The sequence below is a fragment of the Procambarus clarkii genome, chromosome 94, assembly GCF_040958095.1.
Source record: "Procambarus clarkii isolate CNS0578487 chromosome 94, FALCON_Pclarkii_2.0, whole genome shotgun sequence".
Taxonomy (NCBI): domain Eukaryota; kingdom Metazoa; phylum Arthropoda; class Malacostraca; order Decapoda; family Cambaridae; genus Procambarus; species Procambarus clarkii.
The window spans coordinates 254,603-274,922 of record NC_091243.1 but is presented as its reverse complement, the minus strand read 5'-3'; the positions used below and the strand labels follow the sequence as shown (position 1 = coordinate 274,922).

At 39.3% G+C, this 20,320-nt stretch overlaps 2 protein-coding genes and 1 long non-coding RNA gene across 8 annotated transcripts in view; 2 read left to right on the top strand and 1 right to left on the bottom strand.

The window, feature by feature from the left end:
- LOC138359925 (uncharacterized) overlaps positions 1–20,320 on the top strand; it is a 386,355-nt gene that overhangs the window by 179,797 nt on the left and 186,238 nt on the right. The gene's annotated exons all lie outside the window — the stretch shown is intronic.
- LOC138359921 (uncharacterized) overlaps positions 1–20,320 on the bottom strand; it is a 407,357-nt gene that overhangs the window by 374,298 nt on the left and 12,739 nt on the right. The gene's annotated exons all lie outside the window — the stretch shown is intronic.
- On the top strand, positions 6,098–18,273 carry LOC138360024 (uncharacterized). Its single transcript, XM_069319933.1, has 6 exons — positions 6,098–6,341; positions 6,572–6,844; positions 10,017–10,135; positions 12,701–12,880; positions 14,726–14,882; positions 17,245–18,273. The coding sequence occupies exons 2-6, from the start codon at positions 6,766–6,768 to the stop codon at positions 17,250–17,252; spliced, it is 543 nt and encodes a 180-aa protein (XP_069176034.1). The 5' UTR covers positions 6,098–6,341; positions 6,572–6,765; the 3' UTR covers positions 17,253–18,273.

Here is a 20,320-nt window from a genome sequence, read left to right as displayed (position 1 = left end):
GACAGGTTGACGAGTTTAACAGTTACCAGGGAGGATGTTCTTAAACAAATAGTAAAACTCAAACCAAACAAATCCCCAGGGCCGGATGAAGTGTTTGCCAGGGTGCTTAAAGAATGCAAAGAGGAGCTTTGTGACCCACTGTCAACCATATTTAATAAATCAATAGAGTCAGGCAGAGTGCCAGAGTTTTGGAAAGTTGCTAATGTGATACCAGTTTTTAAGAAAGGAGATAGATCACTTGCGTCTAACTATCGACCAATTAGCCTAACGTCTATTGTGGGAAAGTTACTCGAATCTATAATAGCAAATAAAATTCGTCTTCATCTTGAAAAACATAAATTAATAATTGAGTCGCAATATGGTTTTATAAATGGCCGTTCATGTTTAACAAATTTGTTATCTTTTTATTCTAGCATTGTTGAGGCAGTTGATAGTGGTAAGGATTGCGATGTTGTATACCTTGACTTTAGCAAAGCTTTTGATACAGTGCCACATGAAAGACTGATTAAAAAGGTAGAGTCTCATGGTATTGGGGGTGCTATATTAAGCTGGATTAGGGCATGGCTATACCAAAGGAAACAGAGAGTTAGTATAAATGGAATCAAGTCAGAGTGGGAAAATGTTGTAAGTGGAGTGCCTCAAGGCTCTGTCCTGGGACCTCTGTTGTTTATAATATATATAAATGATTTAGATTCAGGTTTGAGTAGCAACATTTGCAAATTTGCCGATGATACGAAAATCGGTAGGGAAATTAATTCGGAGGAGGACTCACTATCACTTCAAGTTGATCTAGATAGGGTTTTGAAATGGTCAAAGGATTGGCAGATGCAGTTTAATGCTGATAAATGTAAAGTTCTGAGGTTAGGTAATGATGATAGAGTTACAAGATACGAGCTAGATGGTGTTGAGATTGCGAAGTCGGATTGCGAAAGGGATCTGGGAGTTATGATTAGTAAGAATTTAAAACAAAATGATCAATTCATAAATGTTCGTAATAAGGCAAATCGGACACTTGGATTTATTAATCGCAGCGTTAGTAACAAGACACCTGGTGTGGTTCTCAAGCTATATCTTGCTCTAGTTAGGCCCCATTTAGATTATGCAGTTCAGTTTTGGTCGCCATATTATAGAATGGATATAAATTCACTTGAACGTGTCCAGCGTAGGATGACTAAGTTAATTCCCCAAATTAGAAATCTTTCATATGAAGAAAGATTAACAAAGCTTAAGTTGCATTCACTGGAAAGGCGAAGAGTTAGGGGCGACATGATACTGGTTCAGATAGATATATTAGACGAGGAGGTGGAGTAGCCATATATGTTAGGGACAATTTGAAATGTAGTCTCAAAGAGGGAATCAAAACAGAGCCACACACAGAAACTATTTGGATTGAATTAAACGAAAAAGCTAATAATTTTATAATAGGAGTAATATATAGGCCACCAAATTTAGACAGAATGGAAGCAAAGCATCTATGGGATGAAATATCTAGAGCATCTAGATCTAACAGTATTTATGTCATGGGTGACTTTAATTTTAGCGGAATAAACTGGTTGAACAAAACAGGGAATAGTGAAGCAGAAGATTTTCTAGAATTAATTGACGATTGCTTTCTTACGCAACACATTAAGGAACCAACACGGGAAAATAATATTTTAGATTTAATGTTAACTAACAAGGAAACGCAAATTAATGACATCGAAATAGGGAGTGAGCTAGGGAGCAGTGATCACAATGAAATCAGATTTAGCATAGAATGGAATAGACCAGTAGGAGAAAATTCTGTTAAAGTGCCAGATTTTCGAAAAGCTGATTTTAATAGCCTAAGAAATTTTTTGGGTCAAATTGATTGGAAAGGCTTGGGTATGGGGTGTGGGCCGGTCTTGGAGCGAGACATGAACCCAGCGATAGGTGACTTAAATGGGGATTTCGATGTGGATTCAATATATAACTTATTTAAGAATATTCTAAACAAAGCACATGGTATACCATAGAGTCTCATGGTATTGGGGGTGCTGTATTAAGCTGGATCAGGGCATGGCTATACCAAAGGAAACAGAGAGTTAGTATAAATGGAATCAAGTCAGAGTGGGAAAATGTTGTAAGTGGAGTGCCTCAAGGCTCTGTCCTGGGACCTCTGTTGTTTATAATATATATAAATGATTTAGATTCAGGTTTGAGTAGCAACATTTGCAAATTTGCCGATGATACGAAAATCGGTAGGGAAATTAATTCGGAGGAGGACTCACTATCACTTCAAGTTGATCTAGATAGGGTTTTGAAATGGTCAAAGGATTGGCAGATGCAGTTTAATGCTGATAAATGTAAAGTTCTGAGGTTAGGTAATGATGATAGAGTTACAAGATACGAGCTAGATGGTGTTGTGATTGCGAAGTCGGATTGCGAAAGGGATCTGGGAGTTATGATTAGTAAGAATTTAAAACAAAAGGATCAATGCATAAATGTTCGTAATAAGGCAAATCGGACACTTGGATTTATTAATCGCAGCGTTAGTAACAAGACACCTGGTGTGGTTCTCAAGCTATATCTTGCTCTAGTTAGGCCCCATTTAGATTATGCAGTTCAGTTTTGGTCGCCATATTATAGAATGGATATAAATTCACTTGAACGTGTCCAGCGTAGGATGACTAAGTTAATTCCCCAAATTAGAAATCTTTCATATGAAGAAAGATTAACAAAGCTTAAGTTGCATTCACTGGAAAGGCGAAGAGTTAGGGGTGACATGATAGAGGTTTACAAGTGGATGAATGGACATAACCGGGGGGATATTAATAGGGTATTAAAAGTATCAACACAGGACAGAACACGAAACAATGGGTATAAATTGGATAAGTTTAGATTTAGGAAAGACTTGGGTAAATACTGGTTCAGTAACAGGGTTGTTGATTTGTGGAACCAATTGCCGCGTAACATTGTGGAGGTGGGGTCCCTCGATTGTTTCAAGCACGGGTTGGACAAGTATATGAGTGGGATTGGGTGGTTATAGAATAGGAGCTGCCTCGTATGGGCCAATAGGCCTTCTGCAGTTACCTTTGTTCTTATGTTCTTATGTTCACAGGAACGTAGTATACCATACAAATTGAATAGATCGTATACTAATGACCCAAAGTGGATAACAAAGAATTTGAAGAACCTTATAGGTAAAAAGAGAGCTTGGTACAAAAGGATTAAAAATGGGGAGGTCACTTTAGAACAGGAATTCGTACAACTGGTTAGAAATGTTAAAAAAGAGATAAGGAAAGCAAAAAGGAACTATGAAGTTCGCATAGCAGGGCAAGCAAAGACAAATCCTAAAGGGTTTTTTCAGTTATATCGTACTAAGACTAGGGAAAGGATAGGTCCATTAAAAACTGTGACAGGTCAAATAACAGATAGTGATGAAGAGATGAGTTGTATTTTTAATAAATATTTTGTATCTGTATTTACTAAAGAGGAACTTAACAATATGCCTTCAGCCGAACAAGTCTATGTGGGTGGGGACGAGGACAGGTTGACGAGTTTAGCAGTTACCAGGGAGGATGTTCTTAAACAAATAGTAAAACTCAAACCAAACAAATCCCCAGGGCCGGATGAAGTGTTTGCTAGGGTGCTTAAAGAATGCAAAGAGGAGCTTTGTGACCCACTGTCAACCATATTTAATAAATCAATAGAGTCAGGCAGAGTGCCAGAGTTTTGGAAAGTTGCTAATGTGATACCAGTTTTTAAGAAAGGAGATAGATCACTTGCGTCTAACTATCGACCAATTAGCCTAACGTCTATTGTGGGAAAGTTACTCGAATCTATAATAGCAAATAAAATTCGTCTTCATCTTGAAAAACATAAATTAATAATTGAGTCTCAACATGGTTTTATAAATGGCCGTTCATGTTTAACAAATTTGTTATCTTTTTATTCTAGCATTGTTGAGGCAGTTGATAGTGGTAAGGAGTGCGATGTTGTATACCTTGACTTTAGCAAAGCTTTTGATACAGTGCCACATGAAAGACTGATTAAAAAAATAGAGTCTCATGGTATTGGGGGTGCTATATTAAGCTGGATTAGGGCATGGCTATACCAAAGGAAACAGAGAGTTAGTATAAATGGAATCAAGTCAGAGTGGGAAAATGTTGTAAGTGGAGTGCCTCAAGGCTCTCTCCTGGGACCTCTGTTGTTTATAATATATATAAATGATTTAGATTCAGGTTTGAGTAGCAACATTTGCAAATTTGCCGATGATACGAAAATCGGTAGGGAAATTAATTCGGAGGAGGACTCACTATCACTTCAAGTTGATCTAGATAGGGTTTTGAAATGGTCAAAGGATTGGCAGATGCAGTTTAATGCTGATAAATGTAAAGTTCTGAGGTTAGGTAATGATGATAGAGTTACAAGATACGAGCTAGATGGTGTTGTGATTGCGAAGTCGGATTGCGAAAGGGATCTGGGAGTTATGATTAGTAAGAATTTAAAACAAAAGGATCAATGCATAAATGTTCGTAATAAGGCAAATCGGACACTTGGATTTATTAATCGCGGCGTTAGTAACAAGACACCTGGTGTGGTTCTCAAGCTATATCTTGCTCTAGTTAAGCCCCATTTAGATTATGCAGTTCAGTTTTGGTCGCCATATTATAGAATGGATATAAATTCACTTGAACGTGTCCAGCGTAGGATGACTAAGTTAATTCCCCAAATTAGAAATCTTTCATATGAAGAAAGATTAACAAAGCTTAAGTTGCATTCACTGGAAAGGCGAAGAGTTAGGGGTGACATGATAGAGGTTTACAAGTGGATGAATGGACATAACCGGGGGGATATTAATAGGGTATTAAAAGTATCAACACAGGACAGAACACGAAACAATGGATATAAATTGGATAAGTTTAGATTTAGGAAAGACTTGGGTAAATACTGGTTCAGTAACAGGGTTGTTGATTTGTGGAACCAATTGCCGCGTAACATTGTGGAGGTGGGGTCCCTCGATTGTTTCAAGCACGGGTTGGACAAGTATATGAGTGGGATTGGGTGGTTATAGAATAGGAGCTGCCTCGTATGGGCCAATAGGCCTTCTGCAGTTACCTTTGTTCTTATGTTCTTATGTTCTTATAGAGGTTTACAAGTGGGTGAATGGACATAACAAAGGGGATATTAATGGGGTATTGAAAGTATCAACACAAGACAGAACACGAAACAATGGGTATAAATTGGATAAGTTTAGATTTAGGAAAGACTTGGGTAAATACTGGTTCAGTAACAGGGTTGTTGATTTGTGGAACCAATTGCCGCGTAACATTGTGGAGGTGGGGTCCCTCGATTGTTTCAAGCGCGGGTTGGACAAGTATATGAGTGGGATTGGGTGGTTATAAATAGGAGCTGCCTCGTGTGGGCCAACAGGCCTTCTGCAGTTGCCTTTGTTCTTATGTTCTTATGTACTGAACGGGGTGAGAATAGCTTGAGCTACCTCATCCCTTTGTGTGTATTTTACCTCAATAAACTTATTTCAATTTCAATTTCAGAAGAATTGTTCATCCTCATCATGCAAAGCTTCATGCTAATTTGGACTACAATTCTATGTATCTGCCCCTGGAAAAAGTTGACTTTGGTTACGAATTTTCAACACTTCGGGTCACTAACAGACAAAACAATTTTATAACCCAGGAAAAGTTTCAAAATATTAAAGAAAGATGCGATAATTTTTTAATGAAAGCTTGCAAATAGCTTCTTTCTCGTATTCTAAGTAATGTTGAAACTTTAAAAAGGGTGAAAAATCTGTTACCTATCATATGCCTTAGCCACACACGGCCACCATTTTCAGAACTTCCATAAGTATTAGCTGACCAATCTAAGCTTAGTGAAATTGAAAGTCAGTGGCGCCTACTGTTAACCATTGACTGGTCCATCATTTGTGAGGGACAAATTCCAACATCTGGAGCGCCATTTTAGACCAAGACAAAAACTGTCAAGAACGCTGCTGGCGATCCCATACTGATTGACCTCGCTGAGTTTGCATTGAAAATATACAGCTTGCAAATCAGTAATGCCCTGGTTGAACGGATATTTTCAAGAGTAACGTCTGTGAAAACTAAACTGAGAAATCGAATGGGACTTGAGCTTTTGACATCAATCTTGACATCAATCTTTGACATCAATCTTGAGAATCAAAACATATCTTGAAGAAAATGTAACTTGTTGCTCGTCATTTGAATCACTCATGTCAATTCTTAAATATGTCTGCAATATACAAGAACGAGGTTGTGGATGCAGATCAAGATCTTGATAATCTTCAACTGTAAAGACGTGGAAGGACTCCACACCCATTAGGCTTCAAACAGTAAATATTGGTAAGTTATCCTATTATCATATTGGTTAAATATATTAACTATATATTTCAGTTTATTTCTCAGTTTAGTGAAGCATAATGGGTGTATATATATATGTGCAGAGAAAATATTAATAAAACAATTAAAATCTCTAATGTACTCTATATATCAAAATAGATTACTTTAAAACCCGTATCAATCACTAAACAAAAAATTGGGCTACTCTTATGATACAAATTCACTACTTTTAGAGCGTCAGCTCTCTACTTTCAGCAACTTGACTCTGGCAACCTGGCGTGTTTAAAAGGCGGGCCACCAGACACTTGTCAACCACAACACACTGAGCCGCCCCGAGGGAAGGTTTACGCTGCACCAGTAATACTCTACTAGCCAACAGTACAAGTCCTCTCTTTCTACAGTAACGTTGAGTTGTGAGTGTTAGAAGATGTCAGTGATGGTGGTAGGTGTGAGGGCCGGGCGCGTAGTGTCAGCAGGAGCCAGACACAAGCACACACTCTCTGCAGGTAAGAACCTCTTATATCACCGTGTTGTTATCTGTTATAACTTACCTGTTCGTCCTTCTGTAAGTTGTGTATGTATAGGTGTGTCATTTTGCGTTATATCGTGCAAGGGGGACACAATGAGGTCATCCAAGGGTCGGTTAACACCAGCCTGACAACAAGAGAAGGTGACCCTGACCAACCTTGGGGACCGGATGGTCACGAGTTATTTCACATTACTCTGTATGATAAACATTGTGTGGTAGAAGAGTGGATTGTTTAGGTGCAGATTGTTCTAATGAGTCTAAATAGTTTAGTCTGAATTATGGTTGTACACTATATTAATGTTCTTGAGAGGAAGATAGCAAGGTGAAGGTAATGGTCAGATCGTACACACGTTTCAACAAACTAAACTTATTTTGGTTGACTTCCCGGCCCTTCCTCTTGGTGTCCCGGAGTCAGGGCCGGGAAGATTGATAGTTGAATCCATCATTTAACTTTCAGTGAATCATGGGTCCTGACTCAAAGGTGCTTTTTATCGATCTGCTGCAAGGTAATGTTAATTTGGTTGTCAAGATGAGCATTATTATTCCCACATGTAAGGTCCTGCATTTGTCTATATTAAAGAGCATTTGCCAGTCTTCTGATCATTTGTAGAGATCGTGTGGGTCTCTTTGTGAGGCTTCAATATAATTTGTTGATATTGAATTATATAAATTAATTTAGGAATTAATTTTTCTGCAAGCACATAAAAGGTAGAATGTAAAAGGAACATGCACGACTTTGTAAAAATTAGAAAGCATGTACCTGATTTTTTTTTAAATGTTAATAAAAATACAAATTACTGTATATGAATTATATATGTTGCTGAAAATTGCTGTAGTAAATGTTCCAAGTTGTGATCTTAAAATTATTCAGTAGCATTATAATCTCAATGTGTGCAAAAGAAGTGTTTACCTGTTTGCCGGAGAGCCACTAACACTAATGGACTCGACAAGGACAGGAAGCCGGCGGCTTGTTCAAGGTCCTCTCCCCATTTGTCTATCTTTTCCATTTGTACTTTAAAAGTTAACATTTTTTGGAGTTTTGGCATTTATGGCTTTGGTGGGTAGGAGGTTCCATGCCTTAATAACCCTGCTGGTGAAAAAGCATCTCCCGTTCTCGGTCTTACATTGTGGCTTGTTGAGCTTGTAACCCTTGTTCCTTACATCTGACCTTTCGGAAAAAACAAATTTGCAGATCAACATCCTTCAAATTGTTTAGTATTTTAATCATCATGTCTCCAAGGGATGTTCATCCCTGGAAGACTTCAAGGTCTACCCTTGCTGTAAAACAGTTAACATTCACATTCTGTAATCCTTCTGAACCTGATAACAGCTTCTAAACTTCTTGCTGGCATTTTTCTCCCAACTGCTAGCAGTAAAATGAATTGAACACTTGTTCATTAAAGATTGATTGATTGATGATGATTAAGCCACCCAAAAGGTGGCACGGGCATGAATAGCCCGTAAGTGGTGGCCCTTTTGAGCCATTACCAGTATCAATAGATGATACTGGAGATCTGTGGAGGTACGACTGCACCCTGCGTGACGGGAGATGTCTCCCTCATTAAAAGAGGTGGCCCGTCAATATACTGCATGAAATGGACAAACAAATAACATAATAAAATAAAGAAAACTTGAACCAGCACTTGATCACAGATAACATAAATTGTAATAAATTAATCACTGTATACCAGACCTAAAATTGTCAGATTTATAACGCCCAGCAAAACAATCTACTTAACTTCAGCAGCTGAAACATCCTATCTCTCACAACTAACCACTCCACTGGTGGAGTCACTCCCCCTTACTAACTTGGAGAGGCACTCCTATGCAATTTCGCCAACCTATTGTATTCTAACAAAACGGTAATCCTTACTAACTCGGTGACACTGCCATACACTATTTGACAAAGTATTAAATACATTAATATGTTTATGATAATACTTCCTAAAAGAGTCAGGATTCTCGGCATCTGTATGCACACAATGTGTAATTTATTTACTAGGCTTCTGGTATTTGTGTAGAAGCAGTTTAAACACCTGACATTGTTCCTAGGGGCATGTAAGATTGCTCCTGCATACTATTATTCCATACATAGTATAGTTATTGTGCCTGCTTGTCGACAAATCTATAGGGTTAGGTCTGCCTGACTGGGTGAATCCTCTCCTCCATCCACTGTCATGATCACCTGCCCAATCCTTGTTTTTAACTTTGTCTGTACAGTACTTTGTCTGTACTGGCCTGTGTGTAACTCCTTTAGTTTGTCTCGGTTCTTTGTTCTTTTGCTGTTCAACTGTGAAGTCTGGGGATGTGTTTGGCCGAGAAGCTATTTGAACTGTAGGATAAAAATATAGGATGACATACTAGGCGAGGTAGCAAGATTCAAATTTTTTGGGCCAATTTGGAAAGTAGTAGTATGGTGGGTACTGTAAGAGTATAATGAATAGAAGAGAGGTATGAAAGGTGAAGAATATAATGAAAGTAGGAATGTTGTGGGGTAATATTCTACTCCCAGTTGTGACAAATGGAATTTAAACTTTCTTATGGATAGGGGTAGTGCTAAAGACTACAAGCTATGGTAATTATGATTTTGAGAGTTGGCTGGTATAAGCATGTGGCATGGTTATGGTAGTGAAGTAGAGTATAACATGGTGTGGGGGGGGGGATGAATTGTGGAGCAAGTGAAGTGCAATACACCGTGGTGGTAAGAACATGGTAAAATACCTTAGGATCATTTACCAATGGTAAATAAGGGTGAAATATGGTAAAGGATTATACAGTAGGCAGGCGACAGTTGTTTAGAAGGGAACAGTGGAAAGGTTTATGGAAAAAAAAGGGCAGAGACCTTTAATAGAGTGAAAGGTTTGAGGAACTTCTGCTAGCATGCTCTAGCAGAAGTTCCTGGATAGGGTTTCGGGAATTCTTCTACTCCCCGAGCCAGGCCTGGGGCCAGGCTCTAGATGTGTGCAGCATTTATTAGTCAGGTTAAGCTTTAATGGGTCTGGCAAAAAAAATGAACGAGTATGGCTTTAAGGGGACCACGACAATCCATTATATTTTCTAACATATACCCATCATATAATAAATGTTTGTGCAAAGAATGAGTGTCTATACATCTAGTGGGATGTAACATTGAAGATTTCCTTTACCAGAACAACAGCAGCAACCACCACAGCAAAAGATGCATCAGGCAGCGAGTGGAATGACCAGTTTTCAACCATCACACATACCCATGCCAGCAAACGTAGAGGAGCTTCAGGCGTCGGAAAAGGTACAGTATGTTGAAGACATGGGAGAATTAAAGGGTGTCATTCAATTAACTCGACAGATGTGAGAAGTACTGTATTTATAAAGACTACCCTATAAAAAGGATTACAATAGTTAATAGTATAAAAGATTGGCTAGTTTCTTTCAGCCATGTATGATTTTATAATATTGTTGAGAACTTTATAAAATAATCCACCTACTGAATTTCTTCTCCAAAATGCACATTTCTAAATGAAAGAAATTTGAATTGAAGTTTATTGAATCGAGAATATATAAAAATATGCCCGGTAACCACCCAATTTTCACATTGAACATTTGAAGGTACAGATTGACTTGGTAATTGGGGTTGTTCTGTATGTAATTTAAAATGCATCTTTGCACAGGAACACACCCTATTGGCCTTTTTATACCCGTGTATCACTTCACAACATAAAGTACATTTGTGCTTGCCTATCAGTGCTTGGCTCTCTGACTACAAAGGGAATGCCCTGCCTACTAGCCTTGTTGTGCTGTACTTGTTGCATTATAGTTGAACAATGCTGACAATCGCATTCTTTGTCGAATCTGCTGTTAAAGTTGTGGATGGAGGTGGCTTCCACTTCATCTTCTATCTGTGCATTTCACTTGTTGACAACCTGTATGAGTATTTCCATGCACTTTTTATTTTTGTTTACCAGCTTAAACTTGTCCTCTAATGTATAGTTAGAAAGGCTTGGTACTTTCTCCTGATAATTACATAATTACCTTGTCCTATTTTTTCTCAATTTAAAGTGGCTATCATTGTTCACCTTGTTTATTCCCTTCAGTATCTTGTATGTTGTGATCATATCTCCTCTGTTTCTTTTGTCCTCCTGGGTTATGAGGTAAAGCTCCTTCAACATATTCTAGCTTAAGCATCTTGGCTCTGGAACTAATCTTTTGCAAACCTTGGCACTTTTTAAATTTTAGTTTTATATGACAAGGTGTGTATTTCAGGCCAATGCTGCATATTCCAGCAGCAAAAGCTGTGTAGATTGCTTTGAAATAGTCCTGATTTAGGTTTCTAAGCTACTTACTAGTGTTCACCAGCATCCCATATGCTACCAAAGCCACCCTACATTTGTGTGCCTCTGGTGATATTGTTGGACTCAAATTATATCCTCTCTCAAATCTTACTCGAATTCCTGTAGTTGCTTCCCATTTATGGTTATAAACATCTTCTGGTCTTTTCTCCTTTTCCCCATCCTCATTACCTTACACTTAGTGGATTGAACTCCATCAACTACCAGTATGTTTTCCCACTCCTGGAGTTTGTAAAGGTCCTGCAACATTTTGCAGTTCTCTATTATTACATTCCTCATTAGCTTTATAGAATCTGCAAATAGCAGCATATATGAGCACACACACTCTTGGGTAGCTCATTAATACAAGTTAAGGACAGTAGTGGTCCCAGGACCAAGCCTTGGGGGATCCTACTTATTATATTTCTCCTGCTGGAGACCTTGCCTCTTGACGTTTTGCCTTCTGTACTTCAGGTACTCCCTTACTTTGTTTAGTGCCTTCCCAATTACCCCAGCTGACATTTCCATCTTTTACGCCAGTCTTTTGTGTGGAACAACATCGAATGCTTTTGACAGTTTAGGAAAATGCATTCTACCCAGATTACATCTTTCCTGGGTAGATTTCAAATTCAATCAGGTTTGCTAGGCATGACTTCCTCCTCCTCAGTCCATGCTGACATTTTGTTACTAAAAGTTTAGTCTTTCCAGGTGCTCACTATTTTCTTCTCGATTAGTCTCCAGCACTTTATATTTACTTGTTATTGACACTGGTCTGTAATTTAGTACCTCCTGTCTGTCCCCATTCTTGTTGTGCATTTCCTAATGCCTGAAAATTTGATTTGTAATATATAACATTTAATTACTGTACAACAGTCATTGTTTATTTGTATACCAATCATGTCACTTGAGGCCTAGTCTCACTTAACTAGAGTAAATGTCAAAAGTAATAATAATTATTGTAACGTTTTGGTATAATGCAAGCCTAGCATTCCAAAGTATCATAAAGTCTTTGTTTTTCACTTGAGCAAACCTAATGACCAATCACTAAAATTTCATTCACATACCTACAAAGCCCATGAAGCTTGTATTAGTTTGACAACTACAGTATTAGTTGCCATTTCAGTCTTCAGGTTACTTTTTCATTAGAAAGCCAACTCTCTCCTTACTCCTCTAATTCTCTTACTCCTGCTTTAATACTTCCACTTTTTATTCTCATATGAACCTTGCACATTGAACATTTTTCTCACTTAACTTTTAACCTTCCATTCTCATGGTTTTAAACTTATTTCCTTTGCATTTAACGAGGACAGAAAATGCCTACTGCAATTTTTGTGCCCAGGCAGGTCAAAGCCCTAGGTTCAAGGGTAATTTTCGCATATGGAAAGGTATATGCTTTCTGATAATTTTATTATTCAGCAATAAATTGTAGGAGAGGGGGGAAAAATAGGTTTATGAATAACATAGGAACTGTGCTGTGCTGTAATTGAATAAAAGTACAGGTATTTGGTAATTTTCTTTCTCTTTTGCAGGCACGTTTCTCTCCTCGTCGCAACAGAGATGTTTCTTCACAGTTGAACCAAGTGGGCAGCTTGTTTAGCTCAGGGTTCATGGGCAACCAAGGGTCACAGAGTGCCTACAACCGTGGAACACTGCCTGTTGACTCTCACGTTGATGTTTATGATGCACGCATCACAGTTTCTTTGTCTTCGGTGAGTTTGATTTATACCTAAAGTAAGATCCTTATTGTATATAATAATCATTCCTTAGACACCACATAGAACTGAACCATGTAGTAAGTATTTATATTTGAAGAGTCCTTGTTTGAAAGTTTATTTTTGGGAAAGTTAAGAAAGTTATACACAACATAATGATGCAGTAAGGCATCTCTGTGAAGCTTTTTTTTGTTTTTTGATAAGTTATTTAAAATTCAAAAATATTTAAAGGATGAATACTACATGGTAAATTGGGCACCACTCCTCATTTCCTTAAATGTGAATATCCTTGTATTACTTTGGTACACCACAACCAGGCATATGCAAATACCTTTGGGAAAAGACCTATTTGGATGCAGACGAGTCAAAAGATTTGGGTGGTACTGGTTTAACATTTTTTTTAATTTAATATTCATAAATGTTCATGTACATTTATTGTACTTTAGTTTAGCTAATGAGCCATGCTAATTTAGGTTATAAAAACTACATAGTGGGAATCCATTATCTATATGGTGTAATGGAATGATGAGCAGGTGAACTGCATATCGCTTGCTACACAATTCTTGTGACCTTTGAGAGCATAGTGTAACAGATATTCTGAGTGGCAAAATGTATGCTCAGGAAAATAAAAAATACAATTAAACTAAGGTTTTCATACTGGTGATATGAAATGCCCAAGGGTAATTATTTATACTTGAGTGAAACATTAAGTATAAATGGTTAAGTATAGTGATACTTAACCTAAAAATGTGCATATGATGAATCCAGAAATGTGTCACAAAAAAATAAAATGCAGTTAGCCTGCAAAATTGGTCCTGGGTTCGATTCCTTGGCAGTGTGGTGTTTGGGCTCATTTTGGGAATTAGTGTTGGAGGTTGCATTCTGGGATATGTTAGTAGGGTTATATGGACTTTTACAAAAGTCAAACGGGTTTCTGTTCCCAATAATGTTAAATGGTGATTTTCCCTTACATTATTTAATATTTTACCTAATTATTATTTGTCTTTTACCATCTCTTAACTTAAATATAGACACTTGTTTCACACTGGTTCTGGTTGGAATACCTCCCACTTGCACAAATTTTGCACAGCATTGCATATTGATCTTGACCCACAAAAATTTCTCTAGCTTCTCGTGCATATTTCACTTCATACACTTCTTTCTTCACATAATCAAATCACTCCAGTTTATCACCTTCCCTTCACCTCTATGTATGACTCGATGCCCACAAGGCATTTGAGAGGAACAAACTTGTCTCTGAACACACCCACCAAGACATCCACATTGCCTTTTGAGCCTTGCACACCCCCACTTTCCAACCACTACTTTGCATCCATTCACCACTTGAATGAAGCATGAAATACTTGTTGACCAAACAATAGAAAGTGAAGGGATGACGACGTTTTGGTCCGTCCCGGACCATTCTCAAAGCGATTGTGATGAGGCAAAGGCAATAAATAGGCGAGAGAGAGGTGAGAAGAAAATCTTAGAGGAAGAAAAAGAAAGGTAAAAGTTATGAAAGGTAATGTGTAATAAAGGGGATAGGAATAGGAATGAGAAAGGGATCGTAAGAGAAAACATGGGACAGAAAAAGGAAAGAGAAAGATAAATGGAAGGGTAAGCTTACGTTAGGTCATGTTTGTTAAAACGTTTCCTTCACCACCTTCCCTCATCACAATAGACTTGAGAATGGTCCAGGACGGACCGAAACGTCGTCGTCCCTTCACCTTCTATTGTGTGGTCTGGTCAACATACTTTAGCCACGTTATTGTGACTCATCGCCTGCATAGAGAAAACTGTATTTTCATTCTGGTTTAATTAAAAAATTTTTTATCTTTTCAGGTGATGCAAGCAAATGTCCCCAAGCCTTATGGAATTTCAGGGAAGGCCCCAGTTCATCTAAACATGCTTGGTGGTCAGTGGGCCCAGGATGACAAGTATGTCTCTGGTGACCTCCTCGACCACCACCACTCTACCATCATCTTGAAGAAAAACCCAGGTACTGCCCTCATAACCTTTGGCAGTTTGGGACTCGGATCCCTCGTGAAGCGTGTTGCTCTGTTAAAACTGAGTGGACTTGATTATAGAGGTCTGGAGACTGTGTGTGGCAACAGTAGAATAGACTATTTAAACAGTCGACGGTTTTCTTCGTGTACTAACAATGTGTGTACCCCTGATCTGTGTACCCATATGTTGAGGTGAGAGATTGCCTTTGCACCCAGGCCTCATCTTCGGTGAAGGGCGCGAGATTTATCTTGCAGACAGTTTTTCATTTCGGTGCTTGACAAAAAGGGTGAAGCACATTACAAACCTCCAAAACTGTGCTGCAGGTAGTATGTCCTGTTGCTTTGCAATGTGTAGCAGCACCTTTGAACTGTGTAGTGCTCTTCCTGGGCAGTAGGCTTTCATGGCATTTTACTGTGTTCTGGTGCTTTATAGTGCATCTTGGAAACTCTCGTTACTTTTTTTTTTTCTCCTGCATTTCTGCAAGTTTTGTGTTTTCTTTCACTGGCTGGCTCTCTGCTGGTGCCTTCCTTCCCATCTCGCCTTCTTTTTTTCCTATGTCCCTAGTATTGTGGTGTTGGGCACTGGACATAGGTTCTCTTCTGGCCTCTTATAATTTGGTCCTCCCCTCTGTTCCCATTTGTTGCGTGTCGTGTGCATTACTGGATGACCTCTTTTGAATCTTGGCTTGTGTTGGTGGTAGAAACCTTATTTTAGTAACCATTTGACTTTAGTATTCAGTGTGGATCTGTTGGAATTTGAACGAGACTGCAAATTTGTGCATGCAAGTGTGTGCGCGCCCCAGTCTGTGTATCCCTATTCCATGAGGACGGTGCTGTGCATCATCTTGGATTGACTATGTACCAATGGGTGTCACGTTAAGTTTTCTCTGTTCCAGATTCTTCTCTTGGCCCTCCTTGGTGTCCCAACTTGGTTCCCTTCCTTGTCTTTCTCCTCGCTTAGGATTTTGGGTGTCTGTATCTTATGGCTTCCTGGGCAGTTTTCTGATCCTAGTGTTGTTTCTTGGCCAAATTGATTCACAGTACTATAGGGGAGTATGTTTTCATAGGTCTCTCTCTCTCTCTCTCTCTCTAAGTACATTATTTGTTCCTTTGCTTATTTTTTTCTTATGGCCTTGTCTGGTCAAGTGGCTTATTCTGACTGTTACTACATCCTATAATGGCACCTTGGTGGTGCCACTATGGCTTAGCTTTACCCCTCAATTTTTTATTTCTCCATTAATAAAATTTGTTAGCCACCTTCAGCTTTGGTTTCATCCAGGGACAACCTTACTTTCTTATGGCCAGTTCAGCCCTGGCTCCTGATTTCGGTGTGTGCCAGCTCCCATGTTCCTTATTTTTATTTCTTTACATGGCTCAGCAATTTATGCTCAACACCATTGCATCATATATAATTGCTTTGGTAGAGCTACATCTTGATTTTTGGCTAGATTTTTCTAGTTGTCTTTGAAGCTTGGCAGCCTTTTTAAAAAAGCAAATCATTGCTGTGTGCTGTTGATGCCCACTTGGGCATTTGATAACGTGCCTGTCCTTCGTCGTGGACAATTCAGATTCGTGCCTCTTTAGATGGTTAGTTTTTTCATTAGTACATTGTTCAAACTTTCAGGCAAGTACGTTTACTAGCTTTCTGGTCTTGGCTTGTTTTATCAGGAGATGCTTTTGTGCATTTCCTTCTTGTTTTATGCTTGGAATGAGAAGACTTTGTTCAGGCTCGATGCATTCAGTTAAAACCATGAACAGTTATCTTCAGGCTTCTCAGAGTACAGTACTGTACTACTTTTGAGCTCTTCCTGATACATTTTGATGACATGTGGCATTGTGTAAAAGGAATCCTTATGGGTGACACACACATTGGTTGAATTTTAGTGTAATGTTATGAAGTGAAGCTAAAGAATTTGATTTTATTTCAGTTTGTAAAGATATTGGTAAAAAAAAAAAAAGATTCTATGTATAGCATCAGTAAAACCACTTGTTCACCATCTACTTTAAAATAGTCTGTTAGCCGAGTTGTTGGTTCAGTGTGGTTCCACTGGCACACTGCTGCTTAGTGCTATATAAAATACATTGTGTACAAGATTGTGTGTAATATTATCTGACAGGCTACAACAGCAGAATTTAGAATGAATTAAAATTCTTAATATACTTGATGTACAGTATTTTCTCCATTTTTTTCCTTGTACTCCATACTTCAAAGCATAGACTTAGTCTGCCTTTCGTGCAAAATCTATTGTGTTAGAACATGTTAACGGTGGAGCTAGGCTGGGTGGCAGCTGTTTGTACTAGTCTTGACCTTAATATTGGATCTGTTTATTTAATTTATTTTGTCTTTATTTTCAGTGGAGTAGATATGACGGGGTTGATAAAGAGTTTAGGCATCAACATAGGAAGGGTGACCGAGGGAGCTGCTGCTGCTGTGGGTTGTGAAACTTCGGCCTCCATAGCAACTGCACCAGAGGAAGCTCTTGGCGAGGTTGCAGCCACAGAAAGTCTTCAACGGGGAGACGTGGCAGAGGCTGTTGCCGCTGAAGTAGCTGGTAGTGCTAACAGTGTAGAAGTGCCGTAGAGTTGAACACTGTGAGAGCAGCAGGGGCTGCCACATTTGTAGTGGCATATGCTGTGCATAAGGTGTTTGCTCCAGCACGTATAGCTATAACACTTACCGCCACTCCTTTTATTGTTAGACATCTACGAAAAATTGGATTTTTGAAACCACCCAAACCTAAAGCAAGTTAAGGCTTTAAAATTATAAATGCTGTTAAAAGCATTGGAATAATTCTTAATATTAATTTTTAGATTGAAATGGTCATTATTCTGATGAATTAGTGGGATATACAAAATATTGGCAAATTCTGTAGTCCTAAAATTGTAACAGTTGTAAACCTAATTTGCTCAAAAGATTTGCACATTAAATCTAAGGCTTATTGTCTCTTATTCATTAAAATAAGCCTTCATTACTTGATACACATGATGGCTTGCAGTACTATATAGGGTTTGTAATTTATAATTTTATATCAAACGTTCTCTTGAAGACATTTAGTGCTTGGTGATGGCTTGTAGCCTCTTGTTGCACAGACGTCCGTTGAATGAACTTTAGTGTGTACTAAATTGGGACCATGTTCAGAAGTTTCTGATGATTTGAATGTTTATTGATTGATCTCTGCTTCTGTGGGTGAGCACAGTTGTGTAATTTTCGCAAAGATTTATAATTTAGGCAATTTAAATTAAAATACTGTAATTATGAATTGTTTTATTTTGGTTACGAATTATTTCAGGGTTGTGCTGCAGTGTGGTTGTTTCTTTGATGCTATATAATACATGTAATACTGTACTATAATGAATGAATGAAAGAGATATTTACAGCTTGTATATAGTTTTTTATTTAAAATGTTAAATCTTTTCACTATTACACAGCTTTTTTGTTTCTTACTCAAGAGCCAATGCTTTTCAACCTGATGAAATTGAGAAAGGGGTAAATTTGTGATTGACTTTGAGCAAATCTGTGATGTATATAGCTCTAAATGTGGTACTTTTTGCTCTTTACACTTCTGCTGCTGCTGTACAGAGTAGACAGTGGGAGGCTGTATCGACTTGATTGACAGTCACATAAGATTAAGTAAGTAAGTAATTATCAAAAGAAGGCACCAAACCGGGAAGGCTATGTAGCACCATCAAATACGCAAAATAATCAGAGGGCGCTAAATATCACCAAGGATGCCAATACGAGAACAAAAACGCATAAGGCGAACGATATCAAAAGTATCCGAGTCACCAAGAATTCTATCGAGGGACAGGTGACCGCGAGGGGCGGTCGGAAAGCAAGACACACGCTCGTCCTGGAAGTCAGGACATTCAAGAAGGACATGCACGACCGTAAGAGGGACAATGCAACTAGGACAATAAGGAGCAGGGCGGCGCTCCATCAAGTGACCATGGGTTAAGCGAGTATGGCCAATACGCAACCTCGCTAGAGCTGTTTCCCACCGCCGGTTACGGTGGAAGGAGGACGGCCACGAGGAAACACAACATTTAAGAGTACGTAGCTTGTTACCAGTAACAGACAACCAAGAAGCCTGCCAACGGGTAAGGACTGAGAAATGGATAACCGGGTAAAAGTCGGAATACGGAATGCCTTTACGAGAGATGGGACAAGAGCGGACAGCTTCCTTAGCGGCAGCATCCGCACGCTCATTTAAAGACACGCCAATATGGCTGGGAACCCAACAAAACTCAACCGACTTAAATTTACTGTGAACGAGAAACAGCCAATGCTGGATCTCGACAACTACCGGATGAACTGGATTAAAGCACCCGAGAGCCATGAGGGCACTACGAGAGTCAACAACAACCACAAAGGAAGACTGACAACGAGAAAGCAGGAGACGAAGAGCATAGAGAATAGCATAAAGTTCCGCTGTAAAGATGCTAGTCTCCGGAGGCAAGCGACACATATAAGTGCGATCAGGAAAAACAACAGAGTAGCCAACACCGTCCGCTGACTTAGACCCATCGGTGAAGACAGTAACGGAGCGGGAGTGAGAAGAAAAGCGCTCAAGGAAAAGGCGTTTTAGAACCGTAGGAGGGGTAAAAGCTTTAGTGATACGGGTCAAGGATGTACAAAACCGCGGAAGAGGGACCCTCCACGGGGGCAAAGAAGGAACAACACGAGGAGAAACATCAGAAATACGAACGGAAAGAGAATCCTGTAGGCGAGATAACCGGACAGAAAGAGGGAGGTGGTGAAGAGGAACAGGAACCGCAGGAGGGGTAAAAGTTAAAGCACGACAGAGGCGAGAGGAAGGATGTTGCAAGGACCGTGCAAGATAGCGAAGACAGTAGCGATCACGGCGGTCCTGGAGAGACAGGAAGCCAGTATCAACATACAAGCTAAGGATGGGAGTCGAACGAAAGGCACCAGAACTGAGACGCAACCCAGTATGGTGCAAAGCATCAAGACGGCGAAGAGTAGAAGGAGAAGCAGACGAGTAAGCAGGGCAACCATAATCGAGCTTAGACAGGACGAGAGAGGAATGTAAAGCAAGGAGAGTGCGCCTATCTGCCCCCCAAGAAGTATGGGACAGGACCCGAAGGAGGGTAAGGGCCTTAGAGCACTCAACACGGAGGTAAGAGATATGGGGAGACCAAGACAAACGAGTGTCAAGGAATAACCCCAAAAGCTTCGCGGAATCTTTGTATTCAAGGGGATGACCATAAAGTGACAAAGAGGGACGAAGAACAACCCGTTTCCGCGTAAAAGTCATGGCACAAGTCTTAGAAGTAGAGAACTTGAAGCCATGACCTGTGGCCCAAGACGACACGGCATCAATGGCAAGTTGAAGCCGGCGTTGAAGGAAAGGCGAATCATCACCCTGACAACAAAGGGTAAGATCATCGACATAGAGAGCGGAGAAGACAC

Excerpts from the sequence above, each read along its gene's own strand:
- LOC138360024 (XM_069319933.1), top strand. The coding sequence starts at position 6,766 with ATGTCAGTGATGGTGGTAGGTGTGAGGGCCGGGCGCGTAGTGTCAGCA. Across the intron at positions 10,136-12,700 it reads AGCTTCAGGCGTCGGAAAAG|GCACGTTTCTCTCCTCGTCG; the intron begins GTACAGTATGTT and ends TCTCTTTTGCAG. Across the intron at positions 12,881-14,725 it reads TCACAGTTTCTTTGTCTTCG|GTGATGCAAGCAAATGTCCC; the intron begins GTGAGTTTGATT and ends TTATCTTTTCAG.